Raw genomic sequence first — 20,434 nt, 5'->3', positions numbered from 1 at the left:
AGTATGTCAAAAAGACAGAGGAGAAAAGTAATTCTAATATAAAAGTTCCTAAGAAAGATTAGCTATGTTTTTATGCTAGCAAAGGCAGTATGTGAGAATGTTTTTAAATAGTGACAAACAACACTTAGGGAAAAAAATATGGACCCAGCTATTCCAGAGAGTTCAGGGCTGAAGGAAATAGGTCATATTCACTAGCTCAAGCTGAGGAGCATGCTCTATCGAAAGTCCAGATAAAAGGGTTGAATCAACGCCATTTTTAGAAAGATATCAAGAAATCGACAAATAGCAACACAAATTGCTTGTTCTTTGGCATTATGCCCTCTTCACTATTTATTACCAGACATGTAATCATTTACTAAACTAGCAGATCAAATGCAAGACCTGCTTATTTAAAGCCTCTATGGAACTACTTAATTCAGTAATAATTTAGTTTTAAAAGATCTTAAGATGAATAAATTAGTGTGTGTATAAAATGGTATGTTTCTATCAAATTATATAAGTAATAAATTAAAAATGACATGTCTACTGGAGATAGAATATATTCATTATCCTACCTTATTCCTTTTCAAATCTTATATTTGTGAACCAAATAATATATCATCTAGGTAACTGTAGAAAATCTAGATGAAGCTGGGCCATTTTAAGCAGTACTGAGCTTTCTAGCAGCCTACATAAAAAGGGAAAGCTGAGAGGAGCGTGGGTGGCTCAGTCAGTTAAGCATCTGCCTTCAGCTCAGGTCATGATCCCAGGGTCCTGAGAGTGAACCACCCCCCCAAGCTCCCGGTAGGGAGCCTGCTTCTCCCTCTCCCTGCCGTTCTCCTTGCTTGTGTGCGCTCTCTGTCAAATGAATAAATAAAATCCTATAAAAAGGGGGGGGAAGCTGATAAACTACAGTGCTCCTATAGCCTTGTTATGGAAACAGAGCAATTTACTGGGTTTGAGTTAACTCTTAGTGGCAGGTGCTTTTATATGAAGAATAACGAACTGTATGGCAGCACACTGTAGACAGTGGAAGCTGGTATTTGTGTCCCTTTCCAAGGTCACTGGAGCAAGGCATTTTTTTGTTCAGTCCACACTGCTAGTCTTCCCTCAGCAGGAGACATAAGGGAGGATGCCACTGACATCGCTAAGGAAACACCTCCCTCCACATACTAAGTAGGTGCGTAAAATGCACAAAACTGCATATTTCATATATAAACACTCAATAAAATTGTGGGTTTAGAAAGAGGAATAAAAGATTTTCAAATCGGATTGTGTGTGTGTGTTGCTAATGAGTTGTAGGAGTTCTTTATATATTTTGGGTATTAACTCCTTATCAAATATATGATTTGCAAATATTTCCTTACTTGGTAGGTTGCCTTTTTGTTTTGTTCTGCAGAAACTTTTTAGTATGATTTAGTCCCACTATTTCTGCTTCTGTTGCTTTTACTTTTGGTGTCAGAAATTTTTTTTTTTTTCATGTTTTGGCCAACTAACTGCAGTGTTCTGGACACTTCTTAGTATCGCAATTTTCTCCTATGGAAATACTTGTTTGTGTGTTTGTGTGTGTGTGTTTTAACACCTTTGTTTCATGGGTAATTTCAATGACTGCTTTAATACAAAATCCATTCTGTTTTTAAATTTAAGAAATATCAAAACTGCTATTAACATTGTCAATAACCAGTATAATTATTCTGCGTAATACATTTGACAAAGCAAGCTTTAGGAGTGTTTTACATGTGTAATTGTGGCAATAACATTGAAAATTTATCCACGGTGCACAAAAAAGACATAGTTTTAGAAAACTGTTCCAGAGGAGATTTTGGTTGTCTCTTACTAAACTCAATGCAAACCCCTTTGTATGATTTGTTCTGAATCATGTGTTTCCCTTATGGGGAAGAAAGAAGGATTTAATTTAGTGTAAGAAAAATAGGATATCATAGTGGTTTGGCAATTCCTCTGGCAACGAAGCCGGAATCATGACTTGGACTTTTACAAGGGCCCAACCCATAAAAGGTGCCACATAGTCACAGTGTTGTTAGATGGGAGCAAAGCAAAAGAGATGTGGGAACTACGGAGGCTATTTATTTCTTAAATTAGGCTGAAAACTACAGAGCAAACAGCTCAAATGTGAACTTATAACTCTTGTTTTTTGTATCCTACTTAAAACAAAAAGGAGTATTGTACATTCTCAGTTTATCCTTGGTTTCAGTACACTTTCAGACAATAACACTCTCCAGCCTGTTTTAAGACTGAAGAGCTTTTATCACTAGACTTCATACAGCCTTATCACTTTGAGACTCAAACAGTCTCAAATTAGGTTTTAAAAACATGTTTGTAGCAGTGACTTATTATTAAATCAATTGGTTCTATGGTAGTTGACAGTAATTTTTAAAATATTGTTAAATGTTAGGTTTGTTAATGTTTTATACAGACAACTACTTTCATTTGTTTTTCTTTTAATAAAAAGGAGAAAATGTTATGTTGAAATCTGACTACCACGATGACTATGTCTGCAATTTATTTTTAAACTGAAAATATGCTGGCTTGAAAACTGTGCCTACAGTTAAAGGCAATGTTTTAAGAACAAAAGAAAAACACTACAAGTGCCCTGCCTTTCTTGAGAGAGAGACTCAGTTCTCGAACCTTAGTTATGTGAAGAAATAACCACTGAGTTAGCAATCTAAAAGGTTGTAATTTTTTTTTTTTTTGCAAAACATGAAAAGTATATATTTCCTTTCCCCGCATTTCGTTCTAAATGCCATTTGCCTTTAACTTAGAACTAACTGCTTCCAGACATCCTGCTCAAACCTCAGTGATTCATTTACCCACCATCTCCTAAGGTCTTAACTCTTAATCTTCTGCTCTCCATTCTCCTCTCATCATTTAGAAGATGGATCATTTCCTATTTTGGGGGGAGGAAAGGGGTGGTTAAAAAAGAAAGGATTTCTCAGGTGTGAGTACCTCGCTCATCCTCACTTCCAGCAGTAAGTATTAAAATCGTCATCTTCACAATTGCTACCACTTAAGCAGAACAGTGAGTGCGGCTCACACACGTGGCTGTCACACCTGTACTCAAAACGTGACAATGGATCCTCACATAGACCCTTGGAGGTATTACTACCTTCACTTTATAAATGAATAAACTGAGGCTCATAGCATTTACAAAGTCGTCAGAAGTCATACAGCGACAAGGTGAGGAAGAGGCAGCCCCAAGGCCTGAGCGGTACCGTTTTCAGATCCCCACCTTTCAACAGCTGCTCCTGCCCTGGATCTTATCCCAGCCGAAGAGACCTTTCAGTCCTGCCCTACATCTCTGTTTCTGCCCAATGGTACTAAAACAAAACACTATACTTTCCTTAGAGGTCCTTCCCCTCTTCCACAGACCAGAGACACACAGCCTCCCTCACGGCTCCTCTTCCTGCCTCCTTCTGCCTCACTGCCTACCATCACCCTAAGACCATGTCTGTCTGAAGAACAGTAATGAAACCCTTCTCAATCCCAATTTAATTTTAGACTCCCCATTTCATTTCTATCTTCCTATTCTCTAAGGCTTCACAATCATTTTCCACTCTTAGATGCTCAGACAAAATTATCACAACATAATCCTAGATGTTGCCTCACATTTGCCAATTATAGGTACCCAAGAATTTAAGTACAAATAGCAGCAATTGTAAAGCCTGGGTTTTACAAAAGCACCCCGAAGGAACTGAAAATCTTGCTCTTCTCAGTGCGAAAATATGAACATGATGTAATGCTGCAAGTACAAAGATGAAAGCATTATTCTAGACTAGGAACAATAAAGAAAAATTAAAAATACAAGGCTTACATACAAATTCACCTGTTTTAGTTCTGAGTTATTTATAATTTCTAAATCACCTTTTAAACAAAACCTCAAATCAAACCAACATATTCATTTACAATCTATAAACACTTTTTAATAGATTTTAAATAATTTTGGAAATAATGCAAGAATAATTCAATTAACTCCATGCTAGTTATAAACAAAATGTACCTATCACATTAATAAGTGCTACATATTCTGAGTGTTTTGGCACAGTTACGTTTTAGATCATTTGATAAATTACAATATAAGCAAAAATACCTAAAATAATGTAGATAATTTTTTCACCCCTAAGTCACTTGAGTGACTCTTAAGAAGCTTTTAAATGGGAAGGTTAAATGGCACTTAATGGTTAGAACAGAAATATGATTCTTAGAACACACACGGTAACCCACCAAAGTAATTTCCTGCCAAGCATTCAAGAAGGTGACATTTCTGGTTGCCACCCAGAAATTACCCTATGAGAATACACAACTGAAGACATCTCCATCACTGCCCTCAGTGATAACTTTTTTTTTTTAAGATTTTATTTATTTATTTGACAGAGATAGAGACAGCCAGCGAGAGAGGGAACACAAGCAGGGGGAGTGGGAGAGGAAGAAGCAGGCTCCTAGCGGAGGAGCCTGATGTGGGGCTCGATCCCATAACGCCGGGATCACGCCCTGAGCCGAAGGCAGACGCTCAACCACTGTGCCACCCAGGCGCCCCTCAGTGATGACTTTTATGTCCCCAAGACTCTTTTAACAGCATTCAGAGTCACCTCCTTTTAACTAGGCTCTCTCCTATTTAGAACATCCTCCTCACTAAACCTTAAGTGTTTTTTTTTGTAAAATGGGAACCAAAACCCAAAAAACAAATAACAAACCCTACCCCATAGGACTTTTGAAAGAATAAAGTACTTGGTAGCATGAAGCTACATTACCTGGACCTAACAAAGTACTCAATGAACCTTAGCTAAACTTGAATATGCAAGGAGAGATTTCTTGAAAACTAAAATGATATCACTTCCTTCCTTGCTTTACGAAGTTGCTAGCTCTCTGCTCTGTCTTAAATGTGAAGTAGAGTGATCTGCAAAAGACTATAATGAATGAAGAACCTGATAATCTAAGGTTAAAGTTTACTGTTGAATAATCTATGCAAAAAAGCACTTGCAACACTACATAAGGGGGGAAAAGTGTTAACGGGATATTATAGTGGTTTAAAAGAACACTTTTTAAAAAAATTACAGTCATTTGTATAAAAAAGTTTTATTTGCAAAAGTCCAATGGAGTTTTAAAATAAAACTAAACAGAACTCCAACTCAGAAACGTGTTGGTAGTCAGAATATTCTTAGCATTTAAAAGAAATAATGTGGCTATATATATATATATATGAATTGCATTAATTCAGGCAACTCTACTATCCCCTAATGAATGCCAATTACTAATGTTTCATTGTAACAGGCATTAAATAGAAGTTTACTATATCATTGGTAAGGAAGCAAACAAAAATTAGAAAAAGTTGAATTTAAGCACTATCTCTTCTGCATGTGGTCATATACCACTTTAAAACATTAACCTAATTCTAACCTACGCATAAAGAATCACATAATTTCAAGATCCAGTTTATTTTATTGTAGATGACATTCTTCCCAATAGTCAAATTGACAGAATAGTTCAACTCAAACAAAAAAAAGGCAGTCATCGCTGAACTTTACTCTTCTTCATTGCATAGTGTTTAGTCATTTTGATACTACATGAGCTTTATCTGAACAATCACTTCAAGAACAAAAAGGTAGTTACTAATAAGTCAAATGATACCTCTATGAAACAAAGATTTTGTAAACAAACAAACAAAGCTTTTCTTTCAAAATGGCTGTACTTTTGTGTAACTTAAATACTTTATTCAATATGAGACAGGTACTGGTGACAAAGACTTAATAACATTACAAACAAACACACAGGAAGAGTAATAGAACCAAAATCAAAATACAAAGGGGAGGCCGATTTGGGCTTGGTCTTGCTTAGCAAGGGGAAGAGCAGAGATGTCACGGAAGTGGCTGCCATTGACCTGAGCCTCAGGATCAGCAGTCAGATGTGGCTAGAATTTAGTACAGATTGAAAGGAGGGGGTACAGAAATGGGGCAGAAAATCTAAGCTTTGAGTAACAACACACTTACATATAAAACATTTACTATATAAGTTTTGAAGCAATGTACCTCTTTCACTCTTAGGAGCAAATATATATTTTTTTAACTCTGAAAAGGTTCAATGCACTTCTGTGACGCACACAGCACTTAATTAAGGCTCCCTTTAGTGAACAAATCATTATCCCTGAATAGTGAGAAATTTCTCACTTACAGATGAGGTGGGAGTGGGACAGAAATCTGACCCAGAATGGCAGGGTAAGGCCCACTTCCTACAGCAGAGACAGTAAGTAGAGCGACCAGTGAAATCCAGTGGCCACTGCTGGCCATGGTGACGACAGTATTGTACCCCAGAGACACATTTCTTTCTAACAGACTACTAGGCTATGGTACCCTATTAGTTGGTTTGATAACTAGAAGGTTTTCATCATCACAGTGAAAATGAAATCTCTCCAATACAAGGATCAAGGGAGTCTCCTCATTCATTTAACTTGCTTAATCAATTCATTTACTCATCGTCAAATATTTCCTAAGCATCTACGATGCACAGATTTTGTACTGTACACCACTAGAACACAATACATGGCTCATGACTATTAGCTTAAAGGACACGATTTTATCTGAGTTTTACTAAGCTAAATTTCAAAAAAGAATAGCACGATTATACTTTTCCATTAGAAAACAGACAAGTACTTTATTCTCTGCTGTCTTAGACTTCAGTAAAACTTTCATGTCAATTTCAGGTTATTTTCCCCTGCAGTTCTGCTCATCCCTCTCCCCCTCCCCCCTCCCCCGCTTTTGGCTAGATTTAATTTCCTGTTCATACAAAGAAGTTTAAGTAACTTCCCTTCGCTTGAACTTTAGCAGCATTTAGGCCAATGACCTCTGATGTCATAATACCTCAAAAACATCTTTGTTTAAAACGTATACTGAATATATTCCAATTCATCGTTAATAGTAACTTCCTGATTAAGTTTAAAATACAAGCTATTTTAAAAACACGTTAAAATATTTTAAGTGGGTTCAAGATAAGTTTTTAAAGGGAATAAAAATACTCATGAGTTCTCCATATACTTAAATTTTCTGGCTTTGGGCAGAATTTTCAGCTTCTAGCTTAAAATTTTGCAACTAAAGGGAAAAAACTGTGAATCTTGAATTAAGGCCATCATGTCAAATAAAATGAATTTGAGACCCTGCTTCTATATTTCTATGCTTCCACATGTAGAAGTACAATGTATACCAGGAGTCACATATGAGGCAGTGATAACAAATTCCTCAAATTTGATATTTTTTACATTCAAAAATAAAAAGATGACAGATAATTTCCTTTCAATACTCAATTATGTAATTCACACAGAAAATATGTACAGGTGCCTTAATTCGTTAGTTGCAGAAAACTGATGTGAAAATATTTAAAATATTAATAACCTCCATATTGCCCTATCTTCAACTAGATTTAAAAAGTATAAAGTGCCTATTCTTGAAGAGAAAACTTTGTTTGAAAATTCTAAAAAAACCTTGAAATCATAAGACTGCTACTGAACCCGCGTAAAAAGACTTATACCAGAAATGGCAAAATGTAAAAGACTTTAAAGGCTTGTTTGTACCATACAAATAGTATGAAATTAAAATATCATCCATCTTCTCAAAATGGAGAAGAAAGTTATAAGCAAAAAAGCTACATACAAAGAAAGTCTTTCCCAATCTAATCTCCTTAAATTAATGGCTTCAAAACAACTAAATCAATATACAGTAAAACTCAAAGAAACATAAATATTGTTAATAAGAAATAAATCTTTAAAGGCACGTTGCCCAGCTTTTATAACCAATGGCAGTAGTAACTTTATTTCTTTAAATGCCAAAATGTTGTCTATAATAATCTCCTACCATTATACTGGTTTCAAATTTTAGGTTAATGAGGATTCCTATTTTTGAATCATTACTGAAACAGCCCAAATAATTAACTTAAATAAACAGCAGCTTCAACCAACTGTTAGTTTAAACTAGTATTAATATACATTTTAATAAAAACATTATGTAATGAATACTGTTAACATCTCCACAGGAATTTCTGAGAATTATTCATTTAGTTCTCTTTAAGGAAAAAAAAATATACAAGCTTCTCTTCCGAGTAAGTTAAACAAGATAAATGTAAAAATTTTTAATTAAAATCTTTAGGCTTTAAAGCAATATGCAACTACTATGCATTTACGTAGCTAAAGTAAAGGAGAGACCAAGAGGAAGATCACATTTTAAAATGCCCAAGTCATTTGAAAACCTAACGATGTACAGTATTTATAGTTTTACAAAAACACAATACCGCGGTTATAGAGACATTTATGTCCATTTTATGCACTAGACACTGTGCCTGGCACTAGGGCTACAAAGATTGTTTACCACAGGATCATTATCTGAGAAAAAAGTCCTAATGCTCATTTAGCCATGACTTATTACTAATACATAAATAGATTAAGAGTAACAAGAATTACTCACCAGCCTTCATCAAAATTACATTTGTGAACAGACATTTAACTACAGGCAAAAAGGATACTGGAATAAAAATGAGACTCAACTCCTTTGTCTTTGAGCTGCTCCCAAATGAGCACTGTGGGGACTAAGCACTAAGGAAATGCACTGGGGCTGTCAGGACGGCCTGCCACTCTGCAAGTCTGACACCAGACTGACGTCACGCACCAACATGTCACTGCAGCCGCAAATTCAGGCAGCTTCTCCAGGAAGACTCTGTTGTGATTATGCACGCCTTCCAGCCGTAAGAGTGAAATACGATTTCAATTCCCTTTAAAGTTGGCATACAGCATAGGGTAAAATATCAGCATATACGGCTGCAAACAGCTCTTGAAGAAAACATTTCATGAGTAATTTTAAATAACCTTAGCTCAAAATAAAGAGACGTTTCCTGTTAAAACTGTAAGCATACCAATTTAAACGACTTCTCTAAAAACATTTTTTTTGTTGTTGTTGCTCCCAAAGTTCGTACGTACTTATTTCAAAAATTCAACCAATAAAAGGCATAAAGTTAAAATTGCCTGGTGTTCCACCACCCAGAAATGATAATAGCTGCTTAGATTTCTTGATCACTTACTATGTCAATGACTTTACAAACTCATCTGAGCCTCATAATGCAGTAATATAAGTAAGTTCTTCATTTTACGGAAGAAACTGAGACACAGAGTAGTTATGGAACAATGCTATTAAGAGACTGATCAGGATTCAAAACCCAGATTGAGTGTCTCTACTGCCTATATATTTGATCACGAAATTATACCTCCTAGCAGTAAACACAGCAGTTGTATACTTTCCGGCAGACCAGAGTTTGTATATATAAACATATTTCAATATAAAAAAAATCAAACTATATATGTTGTTTGCAACCTGCTCTTTTCATTCAACAATATGCCATGGACAGTTTCCCATGTCAATAAATACATTCTTAACTTTTCCTTTTTTGATGGCTACCCATCACAATTACCTAAACCTGATTCCTACTGGACACTTGTTATAATTTTTTTATTATTACAAATAATAAATGTATATCACTGGCCAAACATCTTTGTGCATTCCTGTGTTTAGCTGTGCAGGATAATTCTTAGAAGTGGGATGGGTAGGTCAAATCATGTGCACATTTTCAACATTTACATGCTTTGTCCTCCAAAAAGAGGTAAAAATTTGTGTATCTCAATGCATTAAATTTCTCCTTTCCCCACAAACTGGGTATTGACAATTACTTTTCTTCTTTACAAATCTAATAGAAAATACATGCTATCACACGGTTCTAACTGCACACGTGTGCTTGTGTTTTAAGTGCAAATGATATTATGCCTTTCTTCATACGCTCATTCACACGGCAGGCTGTTCAGCTTCACGGTCACAAGCACCTGGCTCTGCAATCAGAGACAGGAGTCAAGCTCTTTTTCTCAACAGTTCCCTGGGGACTGGCAAGTTACTTTGCTTCTGTACGCCCTCATTTCCTTATACAGAAAATAAAGATAACAATTTAATCTTCATGGGATTTTTGTGAGAATTATATGAGAAAAATTACACAAGCAACTGGAACAGTGCCTACCACATAATAAGTGTTTACTTAAATGTATTTCATATCTAATGGCCAACCACAGTTCTTCTGCATTTCATGCCCTTTTCCCAAAATGGTGATTCTTAAATGAGTACATGAACAAATCATTTTACAAGATATATTGTAAATATCTTGTAGGAATGCTAATGTCATAAAAATGTTCAGTTACCTCAATGTAAGTTGAGTTGTCTTACAACTAAATCTAGCATGTAACATAACTGGCGCTACAACACTCCTTTCATATGAAACTGCTATAGCAAAAATTGAAAATAGCATCTCAAGTTGAGAAAACAAAATTGTTTCATCATGTAGTCTGAAATACAGACAAGCAAGCCAACACAGTTTGCTATAACCAGAAGGGTTTGCATATGTTTTAGAAAAGTAGTGATTCATGATCTTTCCCATTTTTTCAAAGTGAAGATTTTGCTAGTCTCAATTATGTTCAGTTTAAACGTCTTATACAAAGAAAGAAAACAAAACCCATTCTTGAAAACATCAAAGTCAACAATTTTTCCCACAGTTCTAAAAGTTCCATAGCACCCTTTATCTTTATTTTTATTTTTTATAAAGATTTTATTTATTTGACAGAGAGAGAGCACAAGCAGGGGGAGCTGGAGAGGGAGAAGGAGGCTCCCCGGCGGAGCAGGGAGCCCGACTTGGGGCTCGATCCCAGGACCCTGGGATCATAACCTGAGCTGAAGGCAGACGGTTAACCAACTGAGCCACGGCCCCCTTTAAACTGACACAAATTGTAACAACCTATAAACGGATATGGAGATTAAAATATATTAAGCTTCTCAGAGCCTTACTCCCAAACCAAACCAACCTTCTATTAAATAATAACGTCTTCTACTGTTCTCATTATCAGGCTAGTTATAACAAAACACCTCTAAAAATACTAGGAAGGAAGTTTTAGATTATTCTAGCAGATCTGGTTTAGGTGTATTCATTGCTGTAGATGTTATAAAACTATCCTATGCAAAGGCAGACATTTCTGTACTATGTTTGTAGAATCAGTGACATGGTGGATCTGCATATGGCGGCCAGGAGAAAAACAGTAACGAAGCAGTAGAGATCTGTCAAGATTCCGAAGATTAAGAGGAATACTGAGAACTAACAAGTCGACCAAGTGTTTGGTTTATGAAGTTACCAGCACCTTGCACTATTTCTCTAGAACCTGGGAGGCTCAGGCCCCCTCACCACCCACCCACAGCTTACAAGGACTTCCACAGGGAAAAAGAGGGAATAAGAGAAGGTCCCTCCTCTCAAGGCTTGGAATGGACAGTTTAATAGGGAAAAGAGAGCTGTAAACAGATCATTATAACATAACCTGATTTGCAGAGCACTGAAAAGGAAGTGGCTAAATGCCTGGGGGGAATCTGGAAAAGGCTTAACAAAGTAAATGACAGCTGGCCTAACTATTTCAAGAGGAGATTTCAGTTAGAGGCAGCAGTAGTTGTAAAAGTACAAATTTAAGATGAAATCTAAATTTTACACCTACATAAGGTGCCCAATTAACAGAGAAACTATTCATTTAAGGAAAAAAAAAAATGCACATACCAAAAAGGCAATTCTCCCAAATGCCTTATAAGATTCTGCCTTGCTTTTCCTTAATGTCAGTGATAGCCAGTTTAGCTTTCTCAATACTGCCCAAACCATGTTTTAGGAAAAGAAGCTGAGGCAGACAGTAGATGTATGCCCCACTACTACGTCAGAGCTAGTAAACTTCTTTAAATCAGTAGGAAATCCTAAATCTAAATTAATCCTGATTCTCTTTTCATGTATCTCTATGCTATAGGGAATGCTTCATTAAAAAGCCACAGAAGAAAAGTCCAATGAAGGCCTCCAAAGTATTCACCACCAAATGATGTGTTTCAGTGTATTCTTTAGGGATGTTCATGATAATGACTAAGGATTCAGTTTGTGAGGACTATCATTTTTCATTTCTTTTAACTTCTCAGTGGCATTTAAAACTCTTGACTACTCACTTCTTAGAAATGCCACTCTTGATCTTAACTTATGTAACCTGGTTCCTAGCGTCCTTCTGCAAAACAAGCTGAAGTCCAAACGACTTGATCCAGCACACAACTGTCTCCATAATTTGGTGCCAATTTACTCATCATTAACACCAAAGGAGAAGTCCTCTTAATGGGTAAGAAACAGATCTACCAATCTCTTTTCCATATACTAACAGTGCTAGAGAACAGAAAGAACTCAAATGTTCCATCAGGTGATTACTGATTTTATCTCCTAGGTCAATAATGCAGATCTTTCAGATCAGAAAAATACTAGTATAATGAAAAGACCACAAATGCATGTTTCTGATGTGTGTTTTTTTCCAACACCACTAAGCACTGAACTCAATTCTGACACCATGTACCTGGAGATGTCCCAGAACCCACAGGTTAAGTAAGGGCTCCGACCCACAAGACCGCCTTCACTTAAGATAGCAATCTTAAATCCAGGTTGTTACCTGCGCTTCTGACCCACTGGGTATAAACTGGAGATTCCCACACCCCCTTCTCAGCTTTGATTAATTTGCTGGAGCGGTTCACGAAATCACAGAAACATTTACTTACGTTTAAAAATTTCTTATAGAAGATATTATAATGGATATAGTTGAATAGCCAGATGAAGGGGTACATAGAGCAGGGTTTGGAAGGGTCCTGAGCACAGGAGCTTCTGTCCCTATGGAATTGGGCTACACCACCCTCCCTAGCAAGTAGATGTGTTGACTAGCCTGGAAGCTCATCAACTCTTATTGTTCAAGAGTTTCTATGGTGCTTAATCTGCAGTATGGACTCCCTCAATTTCCCTCTCCCTGAGGTCAGTGGGTAGGGCTGAAAGTTCTAATCATTTGGTCTTTCTGGTGACCAGCCCCATCCTGAGACTATCTAGGGTCCCCACTCTTAATCACCTCAATAGTTTAAGCTCAAAAAGGCACTCTTATTACTCAGGAAATTCCACGGGTTTTGAGGAGCTTTGTGTCAGGAACCAGGAGCAAAGACCAAATATACGTCTTACACTTATTACAATACAATACTCAAATGCAAAGGTACACAAAAGTAAAGTAAGAATACCAACAGCCTCCTTTTCCTTTCTCCCAAATTTCCAAATTCATTTATTTTGGCTTCACACCATATCTTCATGACTTAAAGAGAAAACACCAAAATAGCACTAATTACAAAAATACATTAAAAGTCATTCACAAATACAGTGTATCTCTCTCACATATCCTTACTATCTTCTGGTAACCAGGCAGAGAGTAAGTCAACTCACAGAAATTAAACTCAAACCCAATGATAGCTTGAGAGGGATCTCAAATGTCCCACAAATTCACTGCACAGGTAAGCACTATAAAACTTGAAATTCAGTATAAAAACAAACCGTACCACCAAGGAGACAGTCAATGTGAATGCTGGGCCAACAACTTCTAAACACTAACTTAGTTATCATCATTGGATACTGTGCAAATTAGTAATGGGAATCCTCACTAAAATGGAGTCAGGAGGTTTTGGCACCGGGAGCTCTCATGCCCTACTGTTACTGAATGATCTATCACAGTCACCATTTCCGGAATCGAATGGGTAAGACCTGGTGCACTGTGGTCAACTGCTCCATCCCATGGAATCCTGAGGAGGCTGGAAAAATTGAAAGCACAGCTCCTGGCTGGGTTTGCCAACACTGTTGATGAACAAATTCGGACAAACCCATTGCAAGAGAAGCCAATAACTCAAAAGACGAGTGTTTGGAAAGAGAAAAGGGAGAAATTTATTTCAGGTGTTGGCAGACAGGGAAGGTGGCAGGCTCAAGCCTTAACAACCAACCTCCACCAACAAGATGGACATCTAGAGTTTTAAAGATTTTATTTATTTATTTTAGAGAGAGCAGGCAGGGGAAGGGGTAGCAGGGGAGGGAGAGGGACAAGCAGACTCCACTCTGAGAATGGAGCCCAAAGCAGGACTTGATCTCAAGACCCTGAGATCATGACCTGAGCTGAAACCAAGAGTGGGCCACTTAACCGACTGAGCTACCCAAGCTCCCCGACACTTAGGGTTTTACAAGGAGAGGCTGCGGGTGGGGATACGTGCAAGACAGCAGGCAGGGAGCCTGGGTGGGGGTGGGTGTGTGTTCAGCGAATGATCATGGGCGGGTAAGGGGACATGCTGGGTGGTTGTGGTCTTCTAGGCATTCTACTGCTACCAGAGCTTTTCTGGTCTCTGGTGGCTATAATGTTCTGGTCATTGCAAAACATCTTCATCAGTGCCTCAAGAAAGTGTGACAATAAGAACAGAATAATAAGAAAGAAATAAGAACAATGGGCTGCAGTTAGAGCATGAGTTAAGTGGTCTTGTCTCTTTCTGGTTTTAACTGTTAAGGTCTATAGTTTGAGCATGAGGGCTCACTTACACTATGACTCCTGGTCCACTGCAGACCTGACAAGAATTGGACCTTGGACAAATCGACTTGACCTTGCATGTGAATACTATTCTACTATTCCAGCAGAGGAAGAGAGGCTTTATCTCTCCCCACTAACTCCAACAGCTCAGCCAATGAAAAGCCACAGACTGCCAACTCCTGGGTTGCTCCAATTGACTTTTAGTTTATAATACCCTTCCCAACAGAGCATACCTCTCCTTTGTTGCTGGGTTTTTCTGCAGCTAGTTTGTCTTGGATTGCAATTTTCTTTTACCCCCAAATAAACTCATTTTTTGTTGGTAAAATAACTGGCAGTTTCTATTTTTAAGGCTAACAACACCAACATTAGCAGTTCAAATATTCTCAATTTACTACCCAAGAAATGTTCAAGGGTTGTTCTATAATATTATCTTGGTTTTCTATTAGAGCTGAAATTTCACAGCACAGCAAACTCCTAGAAAAACTGGAACAGCTGAATGATTTAAGAATCAAATTAACCCATAAACACCTGCTTAGGAAGGGACCAATCATAATGAAAGTCCTTCATACTACTAGAATCTTCTTCCCCAGAGAGTGGTAGCTAGCTACTAAAATATACTTGCTTGCTAACAGGACTCAGGGCCTTCTAATTTGAAAATACACAGTTCTCAGGTCATTGATTAACAAGTTTGGCTCTTGAAGGCCAGTTTAATAAGATGATGACTTAGCCATTTTATACTCCCTTTATTTCTTCCAATCCTTTCTAAATTCTGTCCATTTTTTGTGTGAGATTGACAGTCACAACTTCCTCCTTCTGAACTGTCATAACCCGTGTATCTCATCAATTTATAGGATTTAGGTCCAGCTCAGATGTTAAGTCTTCAGAGAGATTTCCCTCAATCTCCCTCACTCAGGTAGTTCCAGTACTATATATCAGGAACAATTAGCATAACTGACAAAATATGCAGTCATGCACACTTATATCTCAAAGAATCTGCCAATAGGGATGTATATAAACTAATCTGCACTATAAACAGAAGGTATATACCCATGGAGAATAGACTAATTCTAATAAGTTCAATCATACAAGCAAATACAAACCAAAGTGAAAGATACATCTAAGAGGCACAATAATGTGGCTATTAAACTGATAATCTTTCTTCCCTTCTCCTATTATCATATGACATATCAACTTCTGAGCTATAGGTGAGATGTCTGGTTATATTTATAGCTCCTTTGAATATCTGAACTCATCTCTGGATGCTTGAAGATGATTTCACTCGATAAGAAAAAACCTGGAATTTGGAGTGGTGAATTTTTTAATCGGTTCTGGAATCTTTAACTACATTTTTACTTTAACCATTACAATTCCAGAAAAATTCCAAGTCAAAGTGTACGTGTGCAACAAATGTATGCGGAGAACTTTAAATTTACTACTTTAGTACTTAAATGTGCAATGGTAACTAATAGGAAACTGGATTTGGAAGTACTTGTGTTTATGAAAGATAAAATTGAAATTCTAGCAAAATAAAAAAATGCAGACTCAAGAACATGTTGATGAATACGATACAATAAGTCAACAACCAAGTTACAGGAGTAAGAAAACAAATATAAATTTAGCTAAGCTTTAGTTTCCTTGCCTAGGTCCTAACTTCAAATCTGGATGAGTATACATTTTTGAATGATAGTTTGTGGCTTATATTCTATCTGTGTATCTATTGATTTTCATTCTGAAAGAAATCATAAAATCTACCTGGTTTACTACAGAGCCTGATTTACTAACAAAGCATTTATTATCCAAATACTAAGTCAATTCTATACTTGTACCATCTGCCTGGAAGATACATAGTCATTTTTGATGCAGGAATAAAATCAAACGTATGACAGTGTTACCAGTTTCATTATCATCAAAAAAATAGGCTTCAAATAAACTATTATAAAGGTTTTGTGAAAATAAATAGAGAAATCTCTTTTAAAATGGAGTCAGGAAGCCCTGAAGGCGAAGCTCTCATGCACCACCACTGGCATTCCAAATAGAAGGAAGCTTACTTTACATAACCCAGCAGGAGGAAGAATTTTTCCTTGCCCAGCAACAGCTCAGCCAATGAGAAACTGCCACACTCAGTAGGTGAGAAGCTGTCACCACCCAGAACTCTGTGAAACAGCCTCTCCCAGCAGTCTCCTTTTTTTCATGAGAGCAACCCCTTCTCCTTTATTCTCCACACTTCCTATGGTCTGCCATAGTCTGCTTGTCTGGAATTGCAATCCTCTGCTACTCCCAAATAAACTCATTTTAGTGGTAAAATATCAGGCTCTTTGTTTTGGTTTTTTTACAGTCAACAGCTGCTTTTTGTGTTGGCTTGATTTATTCAATAAGAAACTCCTGCTTACTCTCTTGAAAGGAGGCAAGAAAACATGCATTTTTAAAAAAGATTCTATTTTATGGGGGGGGGGGTGCATGTGCGAGCTGGGGGAGGGAGAAGGAGGCAGAAAGAATCTCAAGTGGACTCTGTACTGAGCACGAGCCCTAGCCCTAGTGGGGCTTGATCTCATGACCCTGAGATCATGACCTGAGCCAAAATGCAGAGTCAGATGCCTAACCGACTGAGTCACCCAGGCGCTCTGAAAACACGCATGTTTTAAAGAAGTTTTACTACCATGGAACAGGACAAAATACATTATGGAGACTCAGGATCCAGACATAGCCTTGGGACCTAAGACATACTTTGATATCTACAACTGACTTGATGAAAGCAACTGACTTCCTAAGTTGTCCCTTTCTCATCATGAGATTTCACTGAAAAATGACTTTACCTCCATTTTGACCTTAGTCTGTACTTTCTAACCAATTAAGTTCTTCTTTCCTGTATATCTTTTAACTCAGGCAAAAGACCCAATACGCAAAGCATCCTGTGATGGGAAATGAAACTACCCCTCAAGCAATAACAACTGCCCTGAAAGCCAACAAGACCCCACATGACTGAGCCCAAGACAATGATGACCTGACCGTTACTGCCCAGCTGTATGTACCGACCAACCTTTGCGTCATACTTTCCTTATATAAACCCAGAAGTATTTTCAGCACTTCAGAAACAGTCTTTGAGACATTAGTCAGCTGTCTTCCTGGTGTTGGCCTGACTGAAATAAATTCCTTTCTTGTTTCACCACCAGGTGTCTCTTTGCCTTTGGATTTTGTCAGTGGCAAATGGCCGAATCTGTTCTACCTGGGGGCCCCAGAGCCAGGTGCTTTTCTTGTACCCTTGAGCCCCAGTTACAACACAACAAACACAACAGGTGGTCTTATGGCAACAACTCCAACCAAGATCATTTGTTTATCATACCTCATACCTTAGTATGAGGAGAATGCCCTTAAAACCAAAAACAAAACTGGTTTTAACTTGCCAAACTTCTACACTCATATGTTTCTGGCACAGGAGAGGTAATTTCTTTTTTCCTTTTTTTTTTTTAGAGAGGGAAAGGGGCTGGGGGAGGGGCAGAGGGAGAGGGAGAGAGGGAATCCTAAGCAGGCTCCATGCCTGGCATGGCCAAGACATAGGGCTTGATCTCACAACCCTGAAATCATGACCTGTGCATAAATCAAGACTGGAACGCTCAACATACTGGACCACCCAGGAGACCCATCTTTGAATATTTTTATATCTCATTTGTACAAATCCCTTGGCCCACAAGTTTTTTCTTTTAAATGAAAATACCTTATTTTGGAAGTTCACTGTAAATGTTACACATACTGCTATGCAGTATTTTTTTTTTATTAAGATTTTATTTATTTGTTAGAGAGAGAGTGAGCGAGCGTATAAGCAGGGGGAGCGGCAGGCAGAGGGAGAAGCAGGCTCCCTGCTGAGCAAGGAGCCCCATGTGGGACTTGATCCTGGGATCATGATCTGAGCCGAAAGCAGACATTTAACCGACTGAGCCACCCAGGCATCCCTGCCGTCCAGTATTAAAAAGAAGAAATCAGGGATGCTTGGGTGGCTCAGTTGGTTAAAGCATCTGCCTTTGGCTCAGGTCAGGATCCCAGGATCCTGTCGGGCTCCTTGCTCGGTGGGAAGCCTGCTTCTCCCTCTGCCTACCTGTCCCCCTGCTTGTGCTCTCTCTGACAAATAAATAAAATAAAATCTAAAAAAAAAATAAATAATAAAAATAAATAAAAATAAAACAAACCTGGGTTGAGATTTAATTTCCTTGACTACTGTTAATAGATCTTTTTTTTAAAAAAGATTTTATTTATTTATTTGACAGAGAGAGAGACAGCCAGTGAGAGAGGGAACACAAGCAGGGGGAGTAGGAGAGGAAGAAGCAGGCTCCCAGCGGAGGAACCTGATGTGGGGCTTGATCCCAGAATGCCAGGATCACGTCCTGAGCCGAAGGCAGATGCTTAACGACTGAGCCACCCAGGCGCCCCTGCTAATAGATTTTTAAATTCAGTCAAGTATTTATTGAGGATGTTATTTCTTTTTTTTTTTTTAATTTTATTTATTTATGTGACAGAGAGACAGCCAGCGAGAGAGGGAACACAAGCAGGGGGAGTGGGAGAGGAAGAAGCAGGCTCCCAGCGGAGGAGCCTGACGTGGGACTCGATCCCAGAACGCCGGGATCACGCCCTGAGCCGAAGACAGACGCCCAACGACTGCGCCACCCAGGCGCCCCGAAGACGTTATTTCTTTGTAGAAGAAGCATTTGCTAGATCCTGTGAGAAAATTAAAAAAAGAAAAAGAAATGTCCAAAGTAGTTGTGGGTAAGTACATAATTAAAATACAAGTTAGAATATGAGATGCAAGAGCATAACCAGGAACCAGAAAGCCTATGCTAGAATCTTGGATCAGTCCTTAGGAAAACTATTGTACCTCTCTGTGCCTTAGTTATCTCTAAAATGGGTATAACAATAGTATCTTCCTCATAGAATTTTTTTTTTAAAATGAATGCACACATTAAAGCCCTTACAACAGTATTTGACACATTAGAGCTCATTAGGTAATAACTATTATTGTTCCGGGGGAAAAAAAAAAAAAAAAAAAAAGCAGAGGTAAGTGTAAATGGCCTGTCAGCATGAACCATAAAGGATGGGTAGGATCTGAAGAGAATAAAATAGGAAGGTCCTGATGAAAAAAAACTGTAGTAAGAGTGAGATGATTAGTTTGACCTGGTTATAATGCAACGGTTTAGAAAAGGTCGAGAGCAGGACTAAAGGCTGTGACCATCAGAGAAGCCTGGGTGTCACCTGATGGGCCATGGAAAGCTACTAAAGAGAGAAGGGTGATATGATCAAAGGAGTTTGTAAGGGACGCAGAGGATTGGTGAGTTTTCACTTATGTCCTTGAGAAACTTGACTTTCCTATATAGCAGTCTGCTTACTATAAAACAGGACTTAAACTGGGGCGCGTGGGTGGCTCAGTCGTTAAGCGTCTGCCTTCGGCTCAGGGCGTGATCCCGGCGTTCCGGGATCGAGCCCCACATCAGGCTCCTCTGCTATGAGCCTGCTTCTTCCTCTCCCACTCTTCCTGCTTGTGTTCCCTCTCTCACTGGCTGTCTCTCTGTCAAATAAATAAATAAATAAATAAATAAATAAATAAATAAATAAAATCTTAAAAAAAAAAACAAAAACAGGACTTATACTAACAACCTCATCTCTATAAATAAAAGCACTGAGCTGGAATCTAAGTGAGCTTCCACTGTCTGGAGATGAAATAAATGAATAAACAAATGAATATGAAAGAAAGTGAGATTTGATACTAACTTGAAAACAGGTTGACTCCAGTTCATATTACCGTTTAGATTTTTTTTAATAATATTTTTTTATTATATTATGTTAGTCACCATACAGTACATCCCTAGTTTTTGATGTAAACTTCCATGATTCATTACTTGCGTATAACACCCAGTGCACCATGCAATACGTGCCCTCCTTACTACCCATCACCAGCCTATCCCATTCCCCCACCCCCCTCCCCTCTGAAGCCCTCAGTTTGTTTCCCAG

At 38.0% G+C, this 20,434-nt stretch overlaps 1 protein-coding gene across 11 annotated transcripts in view; it reads right to left on the bottom strand.

Annotated features, from left to right (window-relative positions):
- The window catches only part of PLEKHA5 (pleckstrin homology domain containing A5), a 241,253-nt gene that overhangs the window by 107,493 nt on the left and 113,326 nt on the right, over positions 1-20,434 (bottom strand). The window contains exon 1 of one of the 11 annotated variants that reach the window (XM_048216868.2): positions 8,442-8,815. The exons of 7 other annotated variants lie outside the window; for them this stretch is intronic. In XM_048216868.2, coding sequence (XP_048072825.1) covers positions 8,442-8,476 — 35 coding nt within the window. In that variant the 5' untranslated portion in view covers positions 8,477-8,815. Of the gene's footprint in view, positions 1-8,441; positions 8,816-18,922; positions 19,148-20,434 lie in introns of those variants that run through there. 3 more of the 11 variants (XM_044385208.3, XM_048216870.2, XM_044385211.3) reach the window with 3 other exon arrangements.

This window comes from Ursus arctos, unplaced genomic scaffold (genome assembly GCF_023065955.2).
Source record: "Ursus arctos isolate Adak ecotype North America unplaced genomic scaffold, UrsArc2.0 scaffold_26, whole genome shotgun sequence".
NCBI lineage: Eukaryota > Metazoa > Chordata > Mammalia > Carnivora > Ursidae > Ursus > Ursus arctos.
This window is presented reverse-complemented; position numbering and strand designations above follow the sequence as displayed.